The 18,659-nt window shown below is 35.8% G+C and overlaps 1 protein-coding gene across 1 annotated transcript in view; it reads right to left on the reverse strand.

Annotated features, from left to right (window-relative positions):
* Positions 1-1,294: 1,294 nt before the first annotated feature.
* The window catches only part of Rnf217 (ring finger protein 217), a 119,815-nt gene continuing 102,450 nt past the window's right edge, over positions 1,295-18,659 (reverse strand). Inside the window, 4 exon segments of the mRNA XM_047559526.1 lie at positions 1,295-2,152; positions 3,491-3,562; positions 9,355-9,403; positions 9,405-9,557. Coding sequence (XP_047415482.1) covers positions 2,079-2,152; positions 3,491-3,562; positions 9,355-9,403; positions 9,405-9,557 — 348 coding nt within the window. The 3' untranslated portion in view covers positions 1,295-2,078.

Genomic DNA, 18,659 nt, shown 5'->3' on the forward strand with positions numbered 1-18,659 from the left:
ATATACATATATATGTATGTGTATGTCATACATATGCAGATCCTCTAGATTTAGTATTCATCATATTCATACATTGCCAAACTGATGCCAAAGTCCAGGAAGATTAATTAAAAAAAAAAAAAAAAAGTAAGCACTTTTATGTCAGAGTCAAGCATTTGGGCTAGAGATCCTCCTCCCCAACTAATATTAGAGCACCTAAAACAGATACTCAATAAATACCTGTCAAATGGATGAATGCATGAATGGAAAGATGAATTTGTGAAACCAGAGCATCACTTTTTCTTGTCTCATTTCAGGCTTTAGGAATACATTACACCAGAATCACAAATGTCACAACCTCCTTTAACTGGAAATAGATGAGTCCAAAACTCAACAACTATTCTGAATTATTCAGAAAGAATGCAAGCCTGCTGCCCTGTCACCCATGCAGCTAAACAAAATGGTAAAATGTCTTACACCCTAGAGCCCAACAAAGACCAACCATCTATGTGAATGCATGTTTTTATCATATAATCTATTTCAAGTTAGACAAGTTTGCTGACAAATAAATGTTACATCCATGGCAGATAGCTAATTTTGAGAATTTGGAGACAAGTGAAAACCTTAGGCTTCTTAGAAGTCTTTTTTTCCTTCCTGTTGTTGACATCTGTGATGGAAACAGAGGAATATAATAGTTAATTGTTCTCTAATTTTCAAACATTTCTCCTCTGGGAAACACTTTCTGAAAACACTTTCTTCATTTTTTTCATTTCTGTCTCCAAAAATAGTTGATATTTTAGATGAACATATGAACACACAAGTTTTGTTTTCAAGTAACCCCTCTATAAGAGGTCAACAAATCATTATGCATTTGAGCAGTAAACAAGAGAAATCCTTCAAAGCTAGTATGTTTTCATGAAAAACTTGGGGACAAAAACAAATAGGAAGAGAAGACAGTGGAGATTAAATAATTTAAAATCTTGATCCGAACTCAAATGATCTATAATTACAAGTTGGTAATTAAAAAATTAGTGAAATAAAGATTTGTTTAAAAGGCAAGCAATTCTCTTACAACAAACTTGTTCTTCGGATTAAATAACCTCACGTGAAGGATTTATCCACAGAATAAAGTACATATGCCATATTGGAAGAAATCAAAAAAACTGAGTATGTGGGTCTTAAGAACTTCCTAAAAGCAATCTATCAGTTTTGTCAGTTCACAAAGCCCGATACACCTTGGGATGACCATTGCACAAATTTCTCTGTGTGTGACAGAAAGAGAAAGCAAGAAATAGAAAGCGTCAACATCGAAATAGCCTGTTGTCTACATTGACTTTAATTCAGTACATTAGCAAATTATGCCCACAAAAGAACTATCATCTCTAAACAGGTCTATGAAAATGTGGAAAAAATAGTGTAGAGGCATGGAAATAGATATGCACAAGGTTACTGGGCCTAGTTTTAACATATATTTATATATACACATTCACACCCTACACATGTACACTTCATTAACTCATGGTTCTTCTCATTAATTTAGTTTCATTATTTCCCTTTTGGGCACTGAGATCTTTAGCAATTACAGTATCTGAAAGATAAAGGAATTACACTGCTTGAGTAACAGATGAAAACAGATGCCTTCAGTGAACTTGTATCTTCTGAAAAGTGACCTTGCTTATTGGGACAAACAGGACCTTAGCTATTCACACCAAGTCCCACAGATAGGCTGGAGGGAGATCAGGGTTCAAAGACAGTCCAAGCAATGCTCAGAAGAGGCACCCTCAGAACAATTCTGAGGAGAACCAGTTCTTAGTTAAAATATTTTCTTCCAAGAAACACAAAGGTCAGAGATATGTTACAGATGTTTATAGTTTATGAAAGTGACCATTTTTTTTTAAAGCAGCAATTTGTTTAGGGAAAGGACAGGATACCATATTGGGAGTGCACCGTGGCCAGAGGCATTGCGGCCTGCAGAGCGCCATGGGGAGACGAGACGCAGAAGGTTCCTTGCAGTGTTTTCAGGGTAGAACTCACAGACGGTGTGCCATCCTGCACAGCTCCTCCTGGGACCAGCTTAAGTGGGTGAGATCACCTGCATTTTACCAATGCATACCTGTCCGTGATCGCTTTCTCTGTTTCTTACAAAGGCAATAGATAGGAAATACAAATAAACCTAGGAATTAAAAAAATAATAATAAAGGCAATTAGAGGGAGACAAATTTTATTTGACAAATTCCACTTTCATTTATTTGCATACTCTTTATAGTCATTTTTTTTAGCAATCCACGAGGGAAGATACCTATGCTATGAAATATGTTTATTATTACTTAAGTCTTTATTATTTCTCTTTAGCTCTTTTTGCCTTTTAACATTCTCAATGATACAGTTTCACTATGGAACCTTGCCTTCTACCAAAATATCAAACCTTAGGTTTAAATCTTTATTATCCACAGTCATATCATTTGTACACTATGACAGTCACACTTCAGTTTCAAGTAGCTCGGCATCTTACTTAAGAACACGTTGTGGAGCCAAATATCAGATGTGACTCCCAGTTTTAGGACTAATAAGGTCCTAGTGAGCCTTAATTTTCTCAAGGGTAAAATGTAGATAGTAGGTCCTGCCTTATTGCAGTAACTTAAATGTCAGATTCCATGTGTAATTTTGTATTACTTGCTAAATAAAAATTCATGTATGAAAAATAATTTTATTTAGCAAAAAAGAAAAAAAAATTCCATCTATGATGTGAAACAATTACTAAAGCAGCCTTTATTCACAGTGTTTAATTTAACCTTTTATAAAGCAATGGTTCTCAAAGTGTGGTCCTTAGGGACCAGCAGCATCAACATCATTTAGGAGCATTTTAGAAATAATAAATCCATGGGCTCTGCCTCCATATTCAGTCAGAAATTGCAGGCAGAAACCATCAATCTCTTTTAGCTAGTCCTTCTGGTTATTTTAAGGCATGGTAAAGTCTGAAAACTACTAGTTTAAAGTATATATTTTAATACACTTGTATGAATGAGACTATATAAATCATCAACAGGTTTTGCTATTTGTCCATGCTCAAGAAGATGTTGGTATGCTCCTATATACATGGAAGGCATCTTTTTTACTCAGGCATCTTTTACTAGACCAAATCAAACACCAACCAAACACCAAAATCTCTTTTCTTTAATGTTCCAACCTGAAACCAGAATTGGAAAATTTTGAATCTAGTTCACTCGACTTTCCTAAAGCACAATTATATCCTTGGCATTAAGAGGAAGCAATAATGCTTTATAAGACATGAAAACAAGGGTTCAGAGGCTGAAAAACTGTCCCACAAATATATTCTATAAGAAACATGGTCCTCTGAACTTTTAAGTCACATGCTGAACAACTGGCTAAATTAGGAATGGAACAGAAATCATGGTCACTTAACAGCTGACTCACATTATTACATTTACACTCCTTTTGTCTCTGTGGTCATCTGAAAATTCTAATCTCAGACATGTTAAGTGTTTCTTACCGATTACAACTGCTATGGCCCCTAGTGCTAATCCCAAAACCAGGATTAGAGGTGCAACGAATAATTTTCCAGCTGGAAAACAAAAGGCAAATAATTTAGTATCTCAAAGTTAATTTACCAAACACTTTCATCAATGCTTTTAACTACCTCAGTGCAGGTTACCTTTTTAAAAATCTGATTGCAATTAATCTCATATTTCAATAAGAAATATATCAGGTATAGAACAGTTATACACAAATACGTTCATCACTGATGTCCTGGGCAATACATGTTCATTTATCCTTCATAACAAAAACAAAAACAAATCTAAATCAACTGGCTCACTATATACTCTCAAGACCACCCATCTTTGAATTTTCCTTTAGATATTTTCCATTTTCAATTTTCAAGATGCTGAAAGATGAAGAAAGGAGTGACACATTCTGAAATGGTAGGAGAAAATTCAGTAATCTCACAAATGGACAGCTGGTAGGGCCTACAGAGAAATTTCACCTAAGACCACATATTAAAAAAAAAAAGTGGTTTATTTTCTTCCTGAATCCTAAGAAAATTAATAATATGACCATCTAATAGAATGAATGACAAAAAGAATGTTACAAGACTCCTGTTAGAGAAAACTACCCATAAAAAAATTATGTTGTGAATTATTCAAGTAAATCATTTTTAAACATTTTTTAAAAAAGTACTTATAAAATAAAAAGGTATTTCACCTGGCAGCATCAGCCAGCATTTTCTTCTCTAGATGAATAATTTATCAGTGGTAACAATCACTACAGTCATAAGTAAACACAGCCCAGAATGTTAGATTGGAATCCTACTGACTTTCAAAGAAACTAGCACACACAAAAGAGACCAGAAAACAGTATCTGCTCATTGCAAAGCACATGCTTTAGGGCATGTGGCACAGTTGTACAGCTGCACAACCCAAATGCAGCAGGAGAAGTGGAAGAAGGAAATTTTGCAGAACCACACAGCTGTTTAAGAATGAAACAGCAACAGCATCCTATAAACAAAGAACAGGCATTTCTTTGTTTTAATCACCAATTACACACAAAAAGAGAAAGATTATGCAGTCATTGGTTAGGAATCTGAAAGAAAAAAATTGACTCTTATTTCTTAGAAATGGTCTGTGGAACCAGATGACCAGATGTGTTATGAAATACAGTTTTTAATATCTCATTTAAAAAGATAGTTTTAATATCTAATTAAAATTACCTCAATGTCTAACCATGAATTTTGTTTTAATTTGTTCTAATTAGTTATACATGATAGTAGAATGCATTTTGACACATCATACATAAATGGATACGACTTCTCATTCTTCTGGTTGTACATAATGTAGACTTACACTGACCATGTAATCATATATGCATAGGAAAATAATGTCTGATTCATTCCACTGTTTTTTCTACCCTCATGTCCCCTCCCCTCCCTTCAATCCCCTCTGTCTAATCCAAAGTACCTCTATTCTTCCCTAACCCACCTGCCTATTGTGAATTAACATCCAAGTATCAGAGAAAACATTTAGCCTTTGGTTCTTTGGAACTGGCTTACTTTGCTTAGCATAGTAGTCTCCAGCTCCATCCATTTACCAGCAAAGGTCATAATTCATTCTTCTTTATGGTTCAATAATATTCCATTGTGTATATATATCACATTTCTTTATCCATCTGTTGAAGGGCACCTAGGTTGGTTCCATAGTTCAGTTATTGTGAATTGAGCTTCTGTACACACTGCTGTGGCTGTGTCACTGTAGTATGCTGATTTTAAGCCCTTTGGGTATAAACTGAGGAGTGGGACAACTGGGTCAACTGGTGGTTTCATTCCAAGTTTTCTGAGGAATCTCCATACTGCTTTCCAGAATGGTTTCAACAATTTGTAGTCCCACTAGCAATGTATGAATGTACCTTTCTCCCCATACCCTCCCCAACATTTATTGTCACTTGTATTCTTGCTAATTGCCAGTCTGACTGGATTGAGATGAAATCTAAGTATAGTTTTGCTTTGCATTTATTTTTCCAATTGCTAGAGGTGTTGAACATTTTTCATACATTTGTTGATTGATTGTATTTCTTCTTCTGTGAAATGTCTGTTCAGTTCCTTAGCCCAATTATTGATTGGGTTATTTTGTTTTTTTTTTCTAACCATGAATTTTACTTACATTTTTCACCAGTGACAGAAGTCAGTTAAGTAACACTAAAGCCTGCTGAATGTGGTAACCTTTGTATACTCTTAGAGCTATGCTTAAGAGTTTAAAATATAGAATTAGAATTGCATATTTTAAAAGACCCTGTTTGTCTCCTATGCACATAGCTCATTCTTTTCATTCAAACTTCCTTTCAAAATAATTGTCAATATATTTTTGTCACAGTAATGGAGCATGACTGTAAAGGAATGGCACTGATTTTTTGCCTCTCAAACATCACAGACCTCAAGGAACATGTGCTCGCTCCCTATGGGATGAAATAAGCTTATTCTAAGAATGATCTACTTTTAAAACATAGTATGACTATTTCTGAAACTGTCTAGAGGGAGTAAATACAATTCCTGTTATTCCTAGGGCAGTATCATATTTTTTAAAATACCATTTTCCATAGCTGAAATAATATTGTATCATATACTCTATTACTTAGTATGCCTATAATTTAATTATGCCTAAATATGTGTTCCTTTTTGTGCTATTATACATTATACTTTCACAAAATCTATTGTAAGTCAATCATGTTTTAAAATATCATTCACATTACTATCAAATTTCTTTGCAAAAAATGATACATTTTGATATTTTGTCCATCATAGACTTTTTTGTACTAATTGTGATTTTTTAAAAAATATTGCATTAAAATATCATTCATTTTGGAAAAGAAGAATGGTATAAAATTTTAGCATTGAGTGGTAATTTGACAAAATATTAGATAATCAAAAGTCCCAAATATTTTAGTTTATAATTTTCTACTAATAATATTTAAATTTTCTTCTCCTCTTCCTCCTCCTTCTACTTTCTCTCTTTCTTTTTTTCTTTTGTTTTTTTGTTTTTTAGTTTGGTACTATGGATTGACCCCAGGGGTATTTTTACCACTGAGCTACATACCCAGTCTTTTTTATTTTTCATTTTGACACAGAGTCTCACTCAGTGGCTGAGGCTGGCTTAGACTTGTGATCCTTTTGCCTCAGTCTCCTGAATTGCTAGGATTATAGGTGTGCATCACTGCACCTGGCCATATTGAATATTTGTGAACATGTTCTCTGGCTATTCATATTTCTTCAATTCTGGTTCCATTCTCCATTGTCTTTTTTAAAATCTTGGGTATTTATTTTTGAAGGGGGCCTCATTGTTTTTGTTCATATAAATTGTCATCTAGAAAGCAGTTAAACGCTACTTTTTAAAAATTATGATTTACCTAAAATATTCAAATTTTTGTGTGAAACATTACAAGGATTTAAGATCATTTCCAGTACCATTCACCGAATTATCTGCCTGTGCCCTACCATGGAGATGCTCTATGTCAGAGGCTGCTCATCATCCTGTCTCTTGTGAGCAGAACCTCTCACAAATGGGCAAATGGTTATGTGGAATGAAGACCACATTTCCCATTCTCCAGCTGTGGGAGGGATGCATGCTCTTCCCCAGCCTCTGACCGAGGTCCCCTGGAAGCTGTATCCAGGGCTGACGAACCGAACTGGGTAACATTACACAAGGACAGTGACTGGAAGGATTGACCTGTAATTCAGCTTCTCTCTTAAAGTGAAGGGAGTAAGTGATTTTGTTACAAGGCAAACCCTTTTCCCACTCTCATGGGGATAAGAGAGGTGAGGACTCCTCCATGGGAGTTACAATCAATTGCAGTTGGAGGCCATTGTGCTGGGGTGGGAAAATACATGTGGGGAGGGAGAGCTGATTTTAAGCCAGCTGCTCCCTATTTTGTCAGGTGTATCTTGACTTTGGCTGCATGTACACACATGCATGTGAGCACACATGTGCACACACACAAGTAGAAGACCCAACAGAAAACCATTTACAGAAATCTGACTACAAAAATTTAAATAAGAAAATAGAAAAAGTACAGAGGAAAAACTTTCTTGCTGACAATGTCTATGGGGTTCTCCACTCACTATCCATTTCACACAGTGTAAGATAACTCAGCCCAATTTTTGACCAGAGAAGAGGATTCTGGGGGCATTCAGGCAACTATCGAGAATGCCCAAAGAGATACATCCTGAGAACTACTGGGCAGATAGGACATGAAATAACTTCATTAAGAATGTCTGAAGAGAGAAAGAAAACAGAAAGAAAAAAATGACTATTTTAAAAGATTATTTAAAATAAAGAATGGGAGGAAACATCTTACAACAATAAAATCTAAAATGGCACTGAAATAGGATAGAGAGCTAATCAGGCAGGAAATGTATATTTTGGGGCTACTCTTTGCATTTATAGGGTAGAGTTCAATACTTAATTTGCAGTTACTTTTTTCTCATAATATTCATTATAAATAGAAGTTAAATTCCCTATCTATCTCTAAAGGCTACATGACCAACAAGCAAATATAGCTAATATAAGTATAATGTTAACCAAACAAGAAAACAAACAAACAGGAAACACTGAAAATTATTAAGACAAGTCTTAGTGACTGGATATTGTTGGCGCTGGAAAATTATGTTTAATTAAAATTTAGTATATTTTTGTAGTGATCAGGTAAGATTTTAGACGTTACCATGTTAAAGTGCATTTAAAATATATGTTCTTTTTCCTGACAGAAATCTGTCATGAGCACCAGGTTCATTCTAATCAGCCATCATGATTAGGGGTGGGGGGGTCACACACTAGTGAAGTGGCTAAGAAGAGTTACAGAGAGATTTTCATGAAGTAACTAGGCAAAACTAGGTAGAAAAGGGTAAGTGTGGAAGATGTTGAAAAGTATTTAATATACACAAAAAGACTGCCAGAAATAATGCAGCACAACACAGTGAAAAGAGAGGAAGAAATCTCACAGTGGATACGTTACAGAGGTGCAGGGAGCTAATGGAAGACGTATTAGGTCACAGGAACACTATCATCCAAAGGTGGTGGCATTAGGCCAGGGTGATTTGATTACCAACAGGTATCAGTTTATGGGTGTGCATGTGTAGGGGCCGTGTGTGAGGAAGAAGGGATAAAAAGTCAATCTACAAGAGCGTTTATGCTGGTAATTAAACTTGGGTCTGGAAGTAATGAGGACTTTTGAACTCATTTCATTAACTGCTGGCTGTTAATTATGAATATGATTGGAAAATGTATACAATGACATCAATTATGCAGATATAATAGAACTCCATTACAGGGCTCTGAAACATGTGTTTGTTTCTTTCCATCCTTCTAGATCATGTTCCATGCTGTACTGTACCGCATGTACTTCATCAATGAACAGAGGGTGTGCGTAACAATGCTCCTGGATATTGTTCCTCTGATCAAGTGACTTACACTAGGATTCAGAAATTTAAAAGGTTAATCACTTTAGATTTCTGCTACGTAATCAATAATTTGTTTTGCCAATAAAATCTGCTTACTCAAATAGCTAATGTCCTGTTAACAAATTAAAGCTTTCAATTTCACGATTTTGTTTTGAGGCAAGGTCTTGCTATGTTGCCCAGAATTGCCTCCAATTCCTGGGCTCAAAAAATCCTCCTGCCTCAGCCTCCTGAGTAGCTGGGACTATAGGTAGGTACAGTTCTCAAAAAGAAAGAATATTCACTTTCTTTGGGGTAAAGCCCCACCTAGAATACCTAGCACACAGCAAATACTCAGAATTATCATGGCTATTCCAAGTTCTACTATCACAATTTCATTCCCAGGGAAGATTCCCATAAACTTGTCAGATACTCACCACAGACTGACCCTCTCACTAATCTCCTTAAATGAGGTCTCTCTGGGAGGGTAGCGATATTTGCATCCAAATATACTGAGGTTTGATGTGTGGTCTCCAAAAAACCGAAGCTGGCGGTATCTCTCCCCACATCGATAACAAAAATTAGTGTTACACTGTGAACAGGTCATATGGTCACATCCTTCAGTTCTCTGGATGTGGATCTATATCAGAGAAAGAGGCAAAGAGAAGAAAAGGTTCTTGAAGTTTTTAAAAAGTAAAATCCGGCAACTTTTATTGTTATATGAGAAGTATTATCAAAATGGAAGTATCACATGGCATTCCTGAGGCATTCAATTTACTTAGAATAACACTCTCCAAGATTATATTTTAATAAATACTTTAATAAATATGTAAAGCTCAAGAACTTTTCAGGTACTTAGTTGTTTTGATCAACTTATAAATAAACACTTTCTACACAAGATTCATTTGTCTTTCCAGGCACACATCTAACTCAATGGACAGGAGAAAATTTAAAATGCTGTGAAAGTATTTTTATCTTTTATTTTATGCTATGATCAGCAAGAACAAGGTGACTTGGGGGGAATAAAAAGAGATGGAAGAGTTTTCCTTAAAAGAAGTGACTATGTAAAACTTTCTGTGAATGAATATCAAGGAGCAGAAATTTCTCATTGCTGAAAGAAATGATAGCAAATACACATGTATATGCAATACCCTTTTAGTATCTAATATTATTTGTAAATATGTTGTTTATAGAACTGTGAAATGCCTTCTGTGCGACTAACACTTTTCCCTACAGTTCTAGTCAGGCTGGGTGTAGTCACAGCTTCACTCATAATTAACAGGGCATTATTTTTGGACATTCCCTATACTCAATGTGTTGTCACTGTCTTAAGCACTGAGGTCATGTTATAATCAAGATACTGCTCCTTGAGGTATAACTGGACACTCCACTCTGAGTCCTCATGAACCTGTGTATAACTTGAAGCCATCTTTCATTCAAATATGTACACACTTTTCACGTTAGGAGAATAATCATGAAAGAAACTTTAAAAATATAACATTATTTCATCAAAAGATACATACTTTTGTTATACTGCCTAACTCTCAAGGAGCAAAATGGGATCACCTGAAAATAGTGTTTTGATTTCACCACAGAGTAGGCTCTTACTGCATTCAAGGGCCATCTTCACTCATTCATATATATTTGCAATGAGGGCACCTGGTTCTCATCCCATTATATATAATGAAATACACTACACACAAAAGTCCTTTGCTTAGAATTTTCATTTCAAATGTTCCCATTACCATTTTAACTACTTTCAGCTTCTATCTCTGACACTGCTTTGGGATTCCTGTGTCAGTGAATGTTTTATTGCAATTGGGAACTTCACCATTCGCACCACAGTCAAACCCTCCCGGAGCTGTCTGGCTCCTGTCAGTGAAACTTCAGTCACAATCCACAACATGACACGTGTCATTTGAAATTATGCTTTCCTTCCCCTAATACCCAGAGCAGTTCTCTGAACTGGCAGAAATGTAGTTAGGATCACAATTTTAAAAGCTGGTCAGCGATGATGGGATAAAATCATTCAGGAAAAAGAGATCTCTGAAAAGAGAGAGAGCTGAGAGACGAAGATGATTGTTCATTTCAAAACCTAACCTTACTTTACAGGTGTGAGCGTAAAAATTTTGGAAGTTGTTATCTCCAAATCATAAGTAGCATTTGTTTTGTGATTAAATTACAATCTAAAGGAATTTAAAAAGGACTCATGAGATTGTAAAATAACAACAGATATTAATAAAATTTTCATTAGAAAAATAAACACACGTGAATTTATCTATTTGTTTATCATATACTAATCTACCTACCCGTGAGTTTCTAGATGACTCTGACAATTCTGAAGAAGTAATAACTAAGCAGAGGGCAACCTATTACAGGCAAGCACTGAACACAGGGATAAATGAATGAACCACCAAAGAAAAATCTGCCAAGTGGCCGTCAGGACCTCAGGTATCCAGAATTGTTTGGTGAATTGTTCGGTTAAATGTCCACTCTCCCCAGTGACTCTAGGCAGGTAAGTCTCAACCCCACAGGGAGGCGGAAAGAACCTGGGCTTTGACTTCAAGTGGACTGTGTGTCAGTTCCAGCTCATCTAGCTACCTAAAATGAAGCCACTTCACTTTTTCCAAGCCTCAGTTTTAAAGATGTTCCTCTCATGTATAAAATGAACCCATTGTTTGGCACACAGAGTCAGATCAGTATAAAGCTGGTTCTTATCTACCCTTTCTCCTTTATCCACCTCAACATGTTTCAAATCAAACACTTGGGTAATATAACTATAAACCTCTTTCTTGCCAGGTGGTTTCTCGCCCTTTCTTGCACTGACGCTGGACTAGAGAGTACCTGCAGACAGGCAAGGGGTTTGTGGTCAAGGGCAAATGAGCATCTGTGCTGAAGGATTATAACAAATCACGATTTGGGCAATAAAAGCAAAAAGTACATTTCTTGCTATTGGCTACTTTATTTCTTACAGTCATACTGAATTTTTTTCTTTTATATGACAGTTCAGCCATAGTGAATACAGGTTTTGTGGGACCTGAGGTTATTTAATTTCAGGGACCCTCTTTAAAGAAAAGAATATAAATTACAAGCAAAAATTAGATATAAGGTCAAAAATGGGGCCTGTGCAGGTGAGGGTCTCCAGTGCCCAAGCCCTTTAGCTTCCTAGTAAACTAGCACTTTCCCAGTTGTGCCTGATTGTTAATGACTGTGTGGCCATATCCATTCAGCACAGTAGATGGCGTTAAGGTTTAACCCAGGCCAAAGTTCTACTGGACTCTTCAACCTTTCATGATCCTTTAAACCATCTATCTGGGCACTAAGAAACACATGGGAAGATAATTGCTGAGCACCTCAAACATCATACACTCAACTTTTTGAATATATGATGCATTTGACCTCAAAATGGAAAGGATAACAGATTTCCTGACCAAACATCAGGGTTGCATGTAGCCTATATAAGGAAGAGGGGTGACATTTGTTTAGAGTCCAGTTTGGACCAAGCATTGTACAAAGATTAGCACTTTAAACTGCATCAAGAGATTGGCATTCTTATTCTTAACCAGAACTCAGAAAAGTGATTTGTTGAAATGATAATCCTAGTGAGTGGAGAACATTTTTAAGCCTGTATCTCTTTACTATGCTAAGCAACCTCTTATTGTGAAGTTAAAGGTGAAATCAGAGGGTCAAAATATTCTTTGCTAACCAACAGTATAATCTTCACAGTAGAGGTTATGAGACAAATACGTCTACTTTCTTAAGCTTTTCTGCTTGTTTTTGCCGCTCTCTGGATCCTTCCTTCAATATGGTATCAAAACTTTTTCTGATGGGAAACTTGTTCTTATAAGTTAAACCTGTGACTGACAGTTTATATGCCTCAAAGTTTTACATGAAGCCCTGTCATTTTATATCAGTTTATAATACTGTTTCATTGAATTCTAAAATCTTTATGTGGCCTATTTATTATTGCATTTAAATAGCAAAGAGTGCAGTTTCTGTTCTCTCTTTTAATAGTCTTTTCTTATTACTAATACAATATTCTGAACACAGCATGAAAACTAAAATATTGTTGGTCCTCCTGCACAGGAATTGAAAAACTAAGTTCTGATAAGGGTGTTCAGTAATTTTGTACACTGCAGGAATGCATGGTTCTACAGGTTAATTTGAATAGTTTACAAACATAAAGGCAAGAATTTAACCGTGGAAAATAGTATCATAATTTACCAGTTCTGAAGTACACAGTGCTTTCTTTAGTACTACTGTGAATATATCTTGATTATATATAAATATCTTATTATTTGATATCGATAGAGAAATGAACAGATATGACACCAGTCAGTATATAACAGAAAACATTCACTTTTCACATTTGCTAAGCAAGTTGCAATTTTCAACTTCTGACACTTAGTGGAAAATAAATTTCACATGCTAAATGAATTCCTTGGGTATATCTCTGAATGGCATACTGTGACAATGCCGTCTTTGTTTTTGAAACATAAGGTTTTAAAACACAGATTCAAATTATATTTACATATAGTTCATTTTTTCTTCCCCAATGAAGCTGCCTTTATTTTTTTGCTATAGCTTCAAAATATTCACCAACTTAGCACACTAAAAAATAAACTAATCACCCAAGTGACTACAATTCAGCATGAAAATTCTGTTTTTACTTAAAAGATGGAAATAGACTAGGTATTCCTAATCCACTTAGATTAAACTGAGTATTCACAAACCACAAATGTGTGTGTGTGTGTGTGTGTGTGTGTGTGTGTGTGTGTGTGTGTAATGCTGGGGATGGAAACCAGGGCCTTGAGCACACCAGGCAAGCTGCACCCGCACCAAGCCACTGCGGCACTGAGCCACACCCCCAGCCCTCACAAATGCTACTTGTTATTACACACACAATAAGTAGCCATCTGGGTAAGGATGGCTACTTAAGGAACTGGGTACTTAGGCCCCAAATGTTGCGGACACCTATGCACACTTAAAGTCATGAGATGAAATGTTCAGAATATGCCAGACATTTCCTCACTAAGAGTTTGATATTAAGTTCACATTGTAGTAGACACAAAAGACACAACAGTCTATTTCTGTGCCTATTATATTCTTCACAGGACAGATCAAAACCTGTAATAGGGGCTGGGGATATAGCTCAGTTGGTAGAGTGCTCGCCTTGCAAGCACAAGGCCCTGGGTACAACCCGCAGCACCACAAAAAACAAAACAAAAAAATCTGTAATGAGAGTAACCATTTTACATATGTATATATAAAAATACAGTACTAGTCTTCCTTAAGTTGTTTACCTTTAGTTCAATAAAATGGCCATACAGAATCTAAAAAATAAAAGTGGAATACAGTTTTTCATTTTCATATAGATTCCACTTAATCAATGGGTGGAAGAAAATCTACAGGGACCCAGATCATGCACTTCTTTTTCACATTTTTACTGAAGGGTCCTGCATAGTCCCGATACACAGCGTATTCTCAATTGATACTTATTCATTTAATCATTTACCACCTCTCTCCAGACCTTCGATGGACTCGTGCTTCAGAGATATGGTTTTTCCAGGTTCTCTTCTGATCTCCACTAGGTTCCTAGCCCTTCACCCATCCCTTAATCCCATCAATGCCCATCACTTTGCACATGCTCTTTGGGTGATCTCTTCCACATTCACCTGGCTTTGCCTCCCCTCCACAGGAGCTCTTTTCTTTAAATCCACTGTGGACCTAGCTCCTAAGCTTCAGACTCAAACAGCAACTGTGTGCTAGTCACACACACCTATATGCTTTATAGGAATTCCCAAGCCAAAAAGGCAAAATCAAAGTCCATCATCATTTTAGTAGCAAAGTCCTACTAAAGTATAATAGTACGTAATCTTTGTCAGTCTAATGATTATGTCTCCCTTCTGTGAGTCCATGAGAAAAAGGTACACATCTTACAGAGCATAAAATGGATCCACGATAGGATGCCATATGAGGAAGAATGAAAAACGAAATTCACTTATTCAATAATTATCTATTGAGTGCCTAACAAGTGCTCTAAACACTAGAAGTACCTCAGGTATCTCAGAGAACAAAATAAATCGAAATTCCTACTCTCGTGGCTGAATATACATCCATTATCTTAAAGAACGATAAGAAATAGAGTGCTACGGGGAAGTAATATGGCAGGTGCTTTATTTTGGCTCCATATTATCTACTGAAGAAGGGGAGGAGGTTTGAAATTATATGGCTTCACTGGGAAGCTGAATATTACTCAAAGACAGGTGGGAAGTGAATGAGCTGGCCATGTAGATGTATGGGGAAAGAACAGTCTAGACAGAGGGAAGAATAAGTGCAGAGACCCTGAGAAGGGAGCACTCCTAATGTTTTTGAAGCATAGCACGAAAGGCATTGTAGTTGTGGCAGGGTGAAGTACATACGTGTAGCTAGATGAGTGATAGGGTGGAAGCATGTCCAGGTTGTGACCTGTCACACGGTCATCATAAGGACTAGCACTTGCTCTTTTTAAGAGGAGAACCACAAAGTTTGACTCGGATCAGAGGGATGATGTGATCTGTCTCTTGTCAAACAGCCTCATTCTGGCTGCTGGTTTAAGAACATTGCAAAGAGTGAGAAACCAGTTAGGAATCTATTGCAAGAATTCTAGAAAGAGAAAGATGATGTCTTGCACCAGACTACTGATGGTGGGAGTGTTGAGATGTGTTCAGATTCTGAAAAAATTTCAATCGGATAATCAATTGACTGGAAGTGAGTTATGATAGAGAGTTGGGATGACACAAAGTTCTTGGCTCAAGCACCTGGAAGATTAAATGGTTATTTATTGAGAGGGGGAGTTATGGGAAAAACTATTTGCGGGAGATATTATTATTGTATTGAAGAAATCTGTTAAAGTCCAGTGAAGATGTTGCAGAGGAATTTGGATATAAACCTATTCCCCCAGTTCCCTAAAACTTTACAATATGCCACTGATTGCTGCCACGGCAAAAATTTATGTTGTTTTGAATTCCTTCTTTTGTTGGTGTTTGTTTTTTGGTGCTAGAACCTAGGACCTTGCACATGCAAAACATGTGCTATGCCATTGAATCACCTTAGTGCCCCTGTTTTGAATTCTAAGTTGAATTTGCTCTATAGACAGCAACTCTTAAAACTTGAAATGAAATGAATGCATTATCTAAGAGAGTTTGAAATACTTTAGCAAAACTGGTATCATCAGAATCCAAGGGAAAAATGGGTAAGTAGCTTTTGACTCAAATGTTCCCCTGTGGACATGGATCACTGGACTTCATCCCTCTTAGAAGCCCTCATCTACTATAACAGACCCTCAACGGGGCACTGGAGATGTTGCAGATTTTTCTTTTTATTTTCAGTAAGGGGATAATTAGCTCACACAGGTGGCTGATGCTGGCATTATGCATGTTCTGCAATGCTTGGGATTTCCTGCACAGTAAAGAATCGAACTCTTCCCGTAAAATTTTCAAATGCATTAAACGTTCATGTTGGTGAAAATCAGTTGATAAATATCCAAACCTAGAAACCTGACTCCATTTTACATATAAACACAAAAAGATGTTTACACAGTATTCAAATACAATGAATTTTTGTTATATTATTACTGTATAAATTGAGGAAAGATTGGTTGCATTTAGAACGTAACTCCATTTTATTTAACAGCCCAAAACATGGTTCTAGTACTTAAACTACATACATGTACAAATATAAATACATATAAATATTGCACACATATGTATGTAAATATTCATAACTATGTATACATCTGATTGCTTCATTATTTCTTTTAATGTTATGTTACCTAAGTATTTACATAATGATATATTATATTACAATATTTTTACTTATTTTTGTATTATATTTAAACTAGGAGAATTTCCTGACTTTTTAATGAAATGTAACAGGTGGTCACATTATATATTTAAATCTCATGACAGTAAAAAAACATTTATCTTTTTTGTCATAAAAATAGGGCATTAGAGGCAATACCATCTATGTCCAAGAAATATCTGCCATCAAACAATCAGGTTATTCTCATGACTAAGGATTACCCCCTGGCACATCGGGAAAATAGTATAATAACCGCTGCTCCAAACTAAGACATTTCATGCAATATGCAGAATTAAAAATGGTTAATCAGTGGCTCAGTGGAAGCTATTTTATTTCCTGAGTGGCCACTATTTGGAAGCTACTATTGATTCCTGCCCTTTTGCAGTAGCAAATGAAGTACTAAAGAACTATAGGATATCTATAAGAGCAAACATGGATACGCCAACCTCTTCCCCAGCAACCACAGGCTACATAGCTGTGGTTCAGATAGACATGACCACAGACATTGCTTTTGTGCTAATCTTATGTGAACAGAGGAAAATTAATCATTTCCTCTGAATCAATACATTCTTGCCCAAAGCATCCTATTACGATTTAAGAGAATAAAATATCTGAAGAGAAATATCATGACAAATAAGTTCTCTTAATTGCAAATAAATTGTGAATGAACATAATTTGCTTTCCTTTGTCCTCCTTTTGGTTGTTACTCAATCTGCTTGAAACCAGCTCTATGTCTTAGAATGGTGGTAAATACTTCATCCTTACAACTTGCTGTTGAGAATTAAATTAGACTACAAATGTAATGCACACACTACTGAGGCTGTCATCTTATTTTTACTTTGTAACATCTCAAAGTTTTATCAAAAGACAGGTAACGATTAAGATCTTGATAGGACACTAGAATTAGCACCTTAGTATCATACCTAAGGATCTGATGAGGAAAATATAATAACTACAATGGAGACAGACATACAGTAAATGTCAGTATGTATTAGATAGTGTTATTGTTATAAATGTGCTAATACCACAAAAAAAGATCACTGGACAAAAGCATTTGTAAACATAGAATAAAGATGGCCTATCAGAATTCAGCAACCCCTAATAGTATTTTTACATTTCTTTCTTTTTTTAATGGTTCTGAAGCTTGAACCTGGGCCTCTCATATGCTAGGCAAACACTCTACCACTAAGTTACAACCCCAGCCATTCATAGATGTTCTTTTAAAAACAGAAGAGTGATTATCATGTCACCTAGAAATTAGAAACATCTTGATCCTGGAACAAAATTAATAATTTAATTGCTCATTAATTCATAAATCACATTACTTGTATACTAACCTAAGAAAATATATAATTTCCTAGCAAGGTGTGATGGCACATGCTTATAATCCCAGCAACACAGGAAGCTAAGGCAGGAGGATCATGAGTTCAAAGCCAGCCTCAGCAATTTAGTGAGACCCTGTCTCAAAATTAAAAATAAAAAATGGCTGGGGATATGGCTCAGTGGTAAAGCTCCTCAAGGTTCAATTTCCAGTACAACAACAACAAAAAGTATAGTTTCTTAATTAATGATTTCTACTCAATGTCTTGTTAAATGTTTTAAATAATTTATGAAGAGGAAAACCAAGGTGGTCAACTCTAAGTAATCAAGTCAGTTGTGATTACATTTCTAACACATTACATACATGTTTACATAAATATTTCTTTGATCTGATATTAAGAAAGAAGGTAATTTGGAGGAGAGAATCTGATGAATTCCCCTTTAATTTCCAAAATTAAAAAAAAAGCAAACCATTTTGAGAAATATTAAAGCTAACTTTGCTTTAGCAAGCTAAGTATTCTGAGCAACACTTAACCTTTACCTAAGAAAGAAGAAAAAAAAATGTGTGTGTGTGTGTGTG

The sequence above is a fragment of the Sciurus carolinensis genome, chromosome 7 (assembly GCF_902686445.1).
Source record: "Sciurus carolinensis chromosome 7, mSciCar1.2, whole genome shotgun sequence".
NCBI lineage: Eukaryota > Metazoa > Chordata > Mammalia > Rodentia > Sciuridae > Sciurus > Sciurus carolinensis.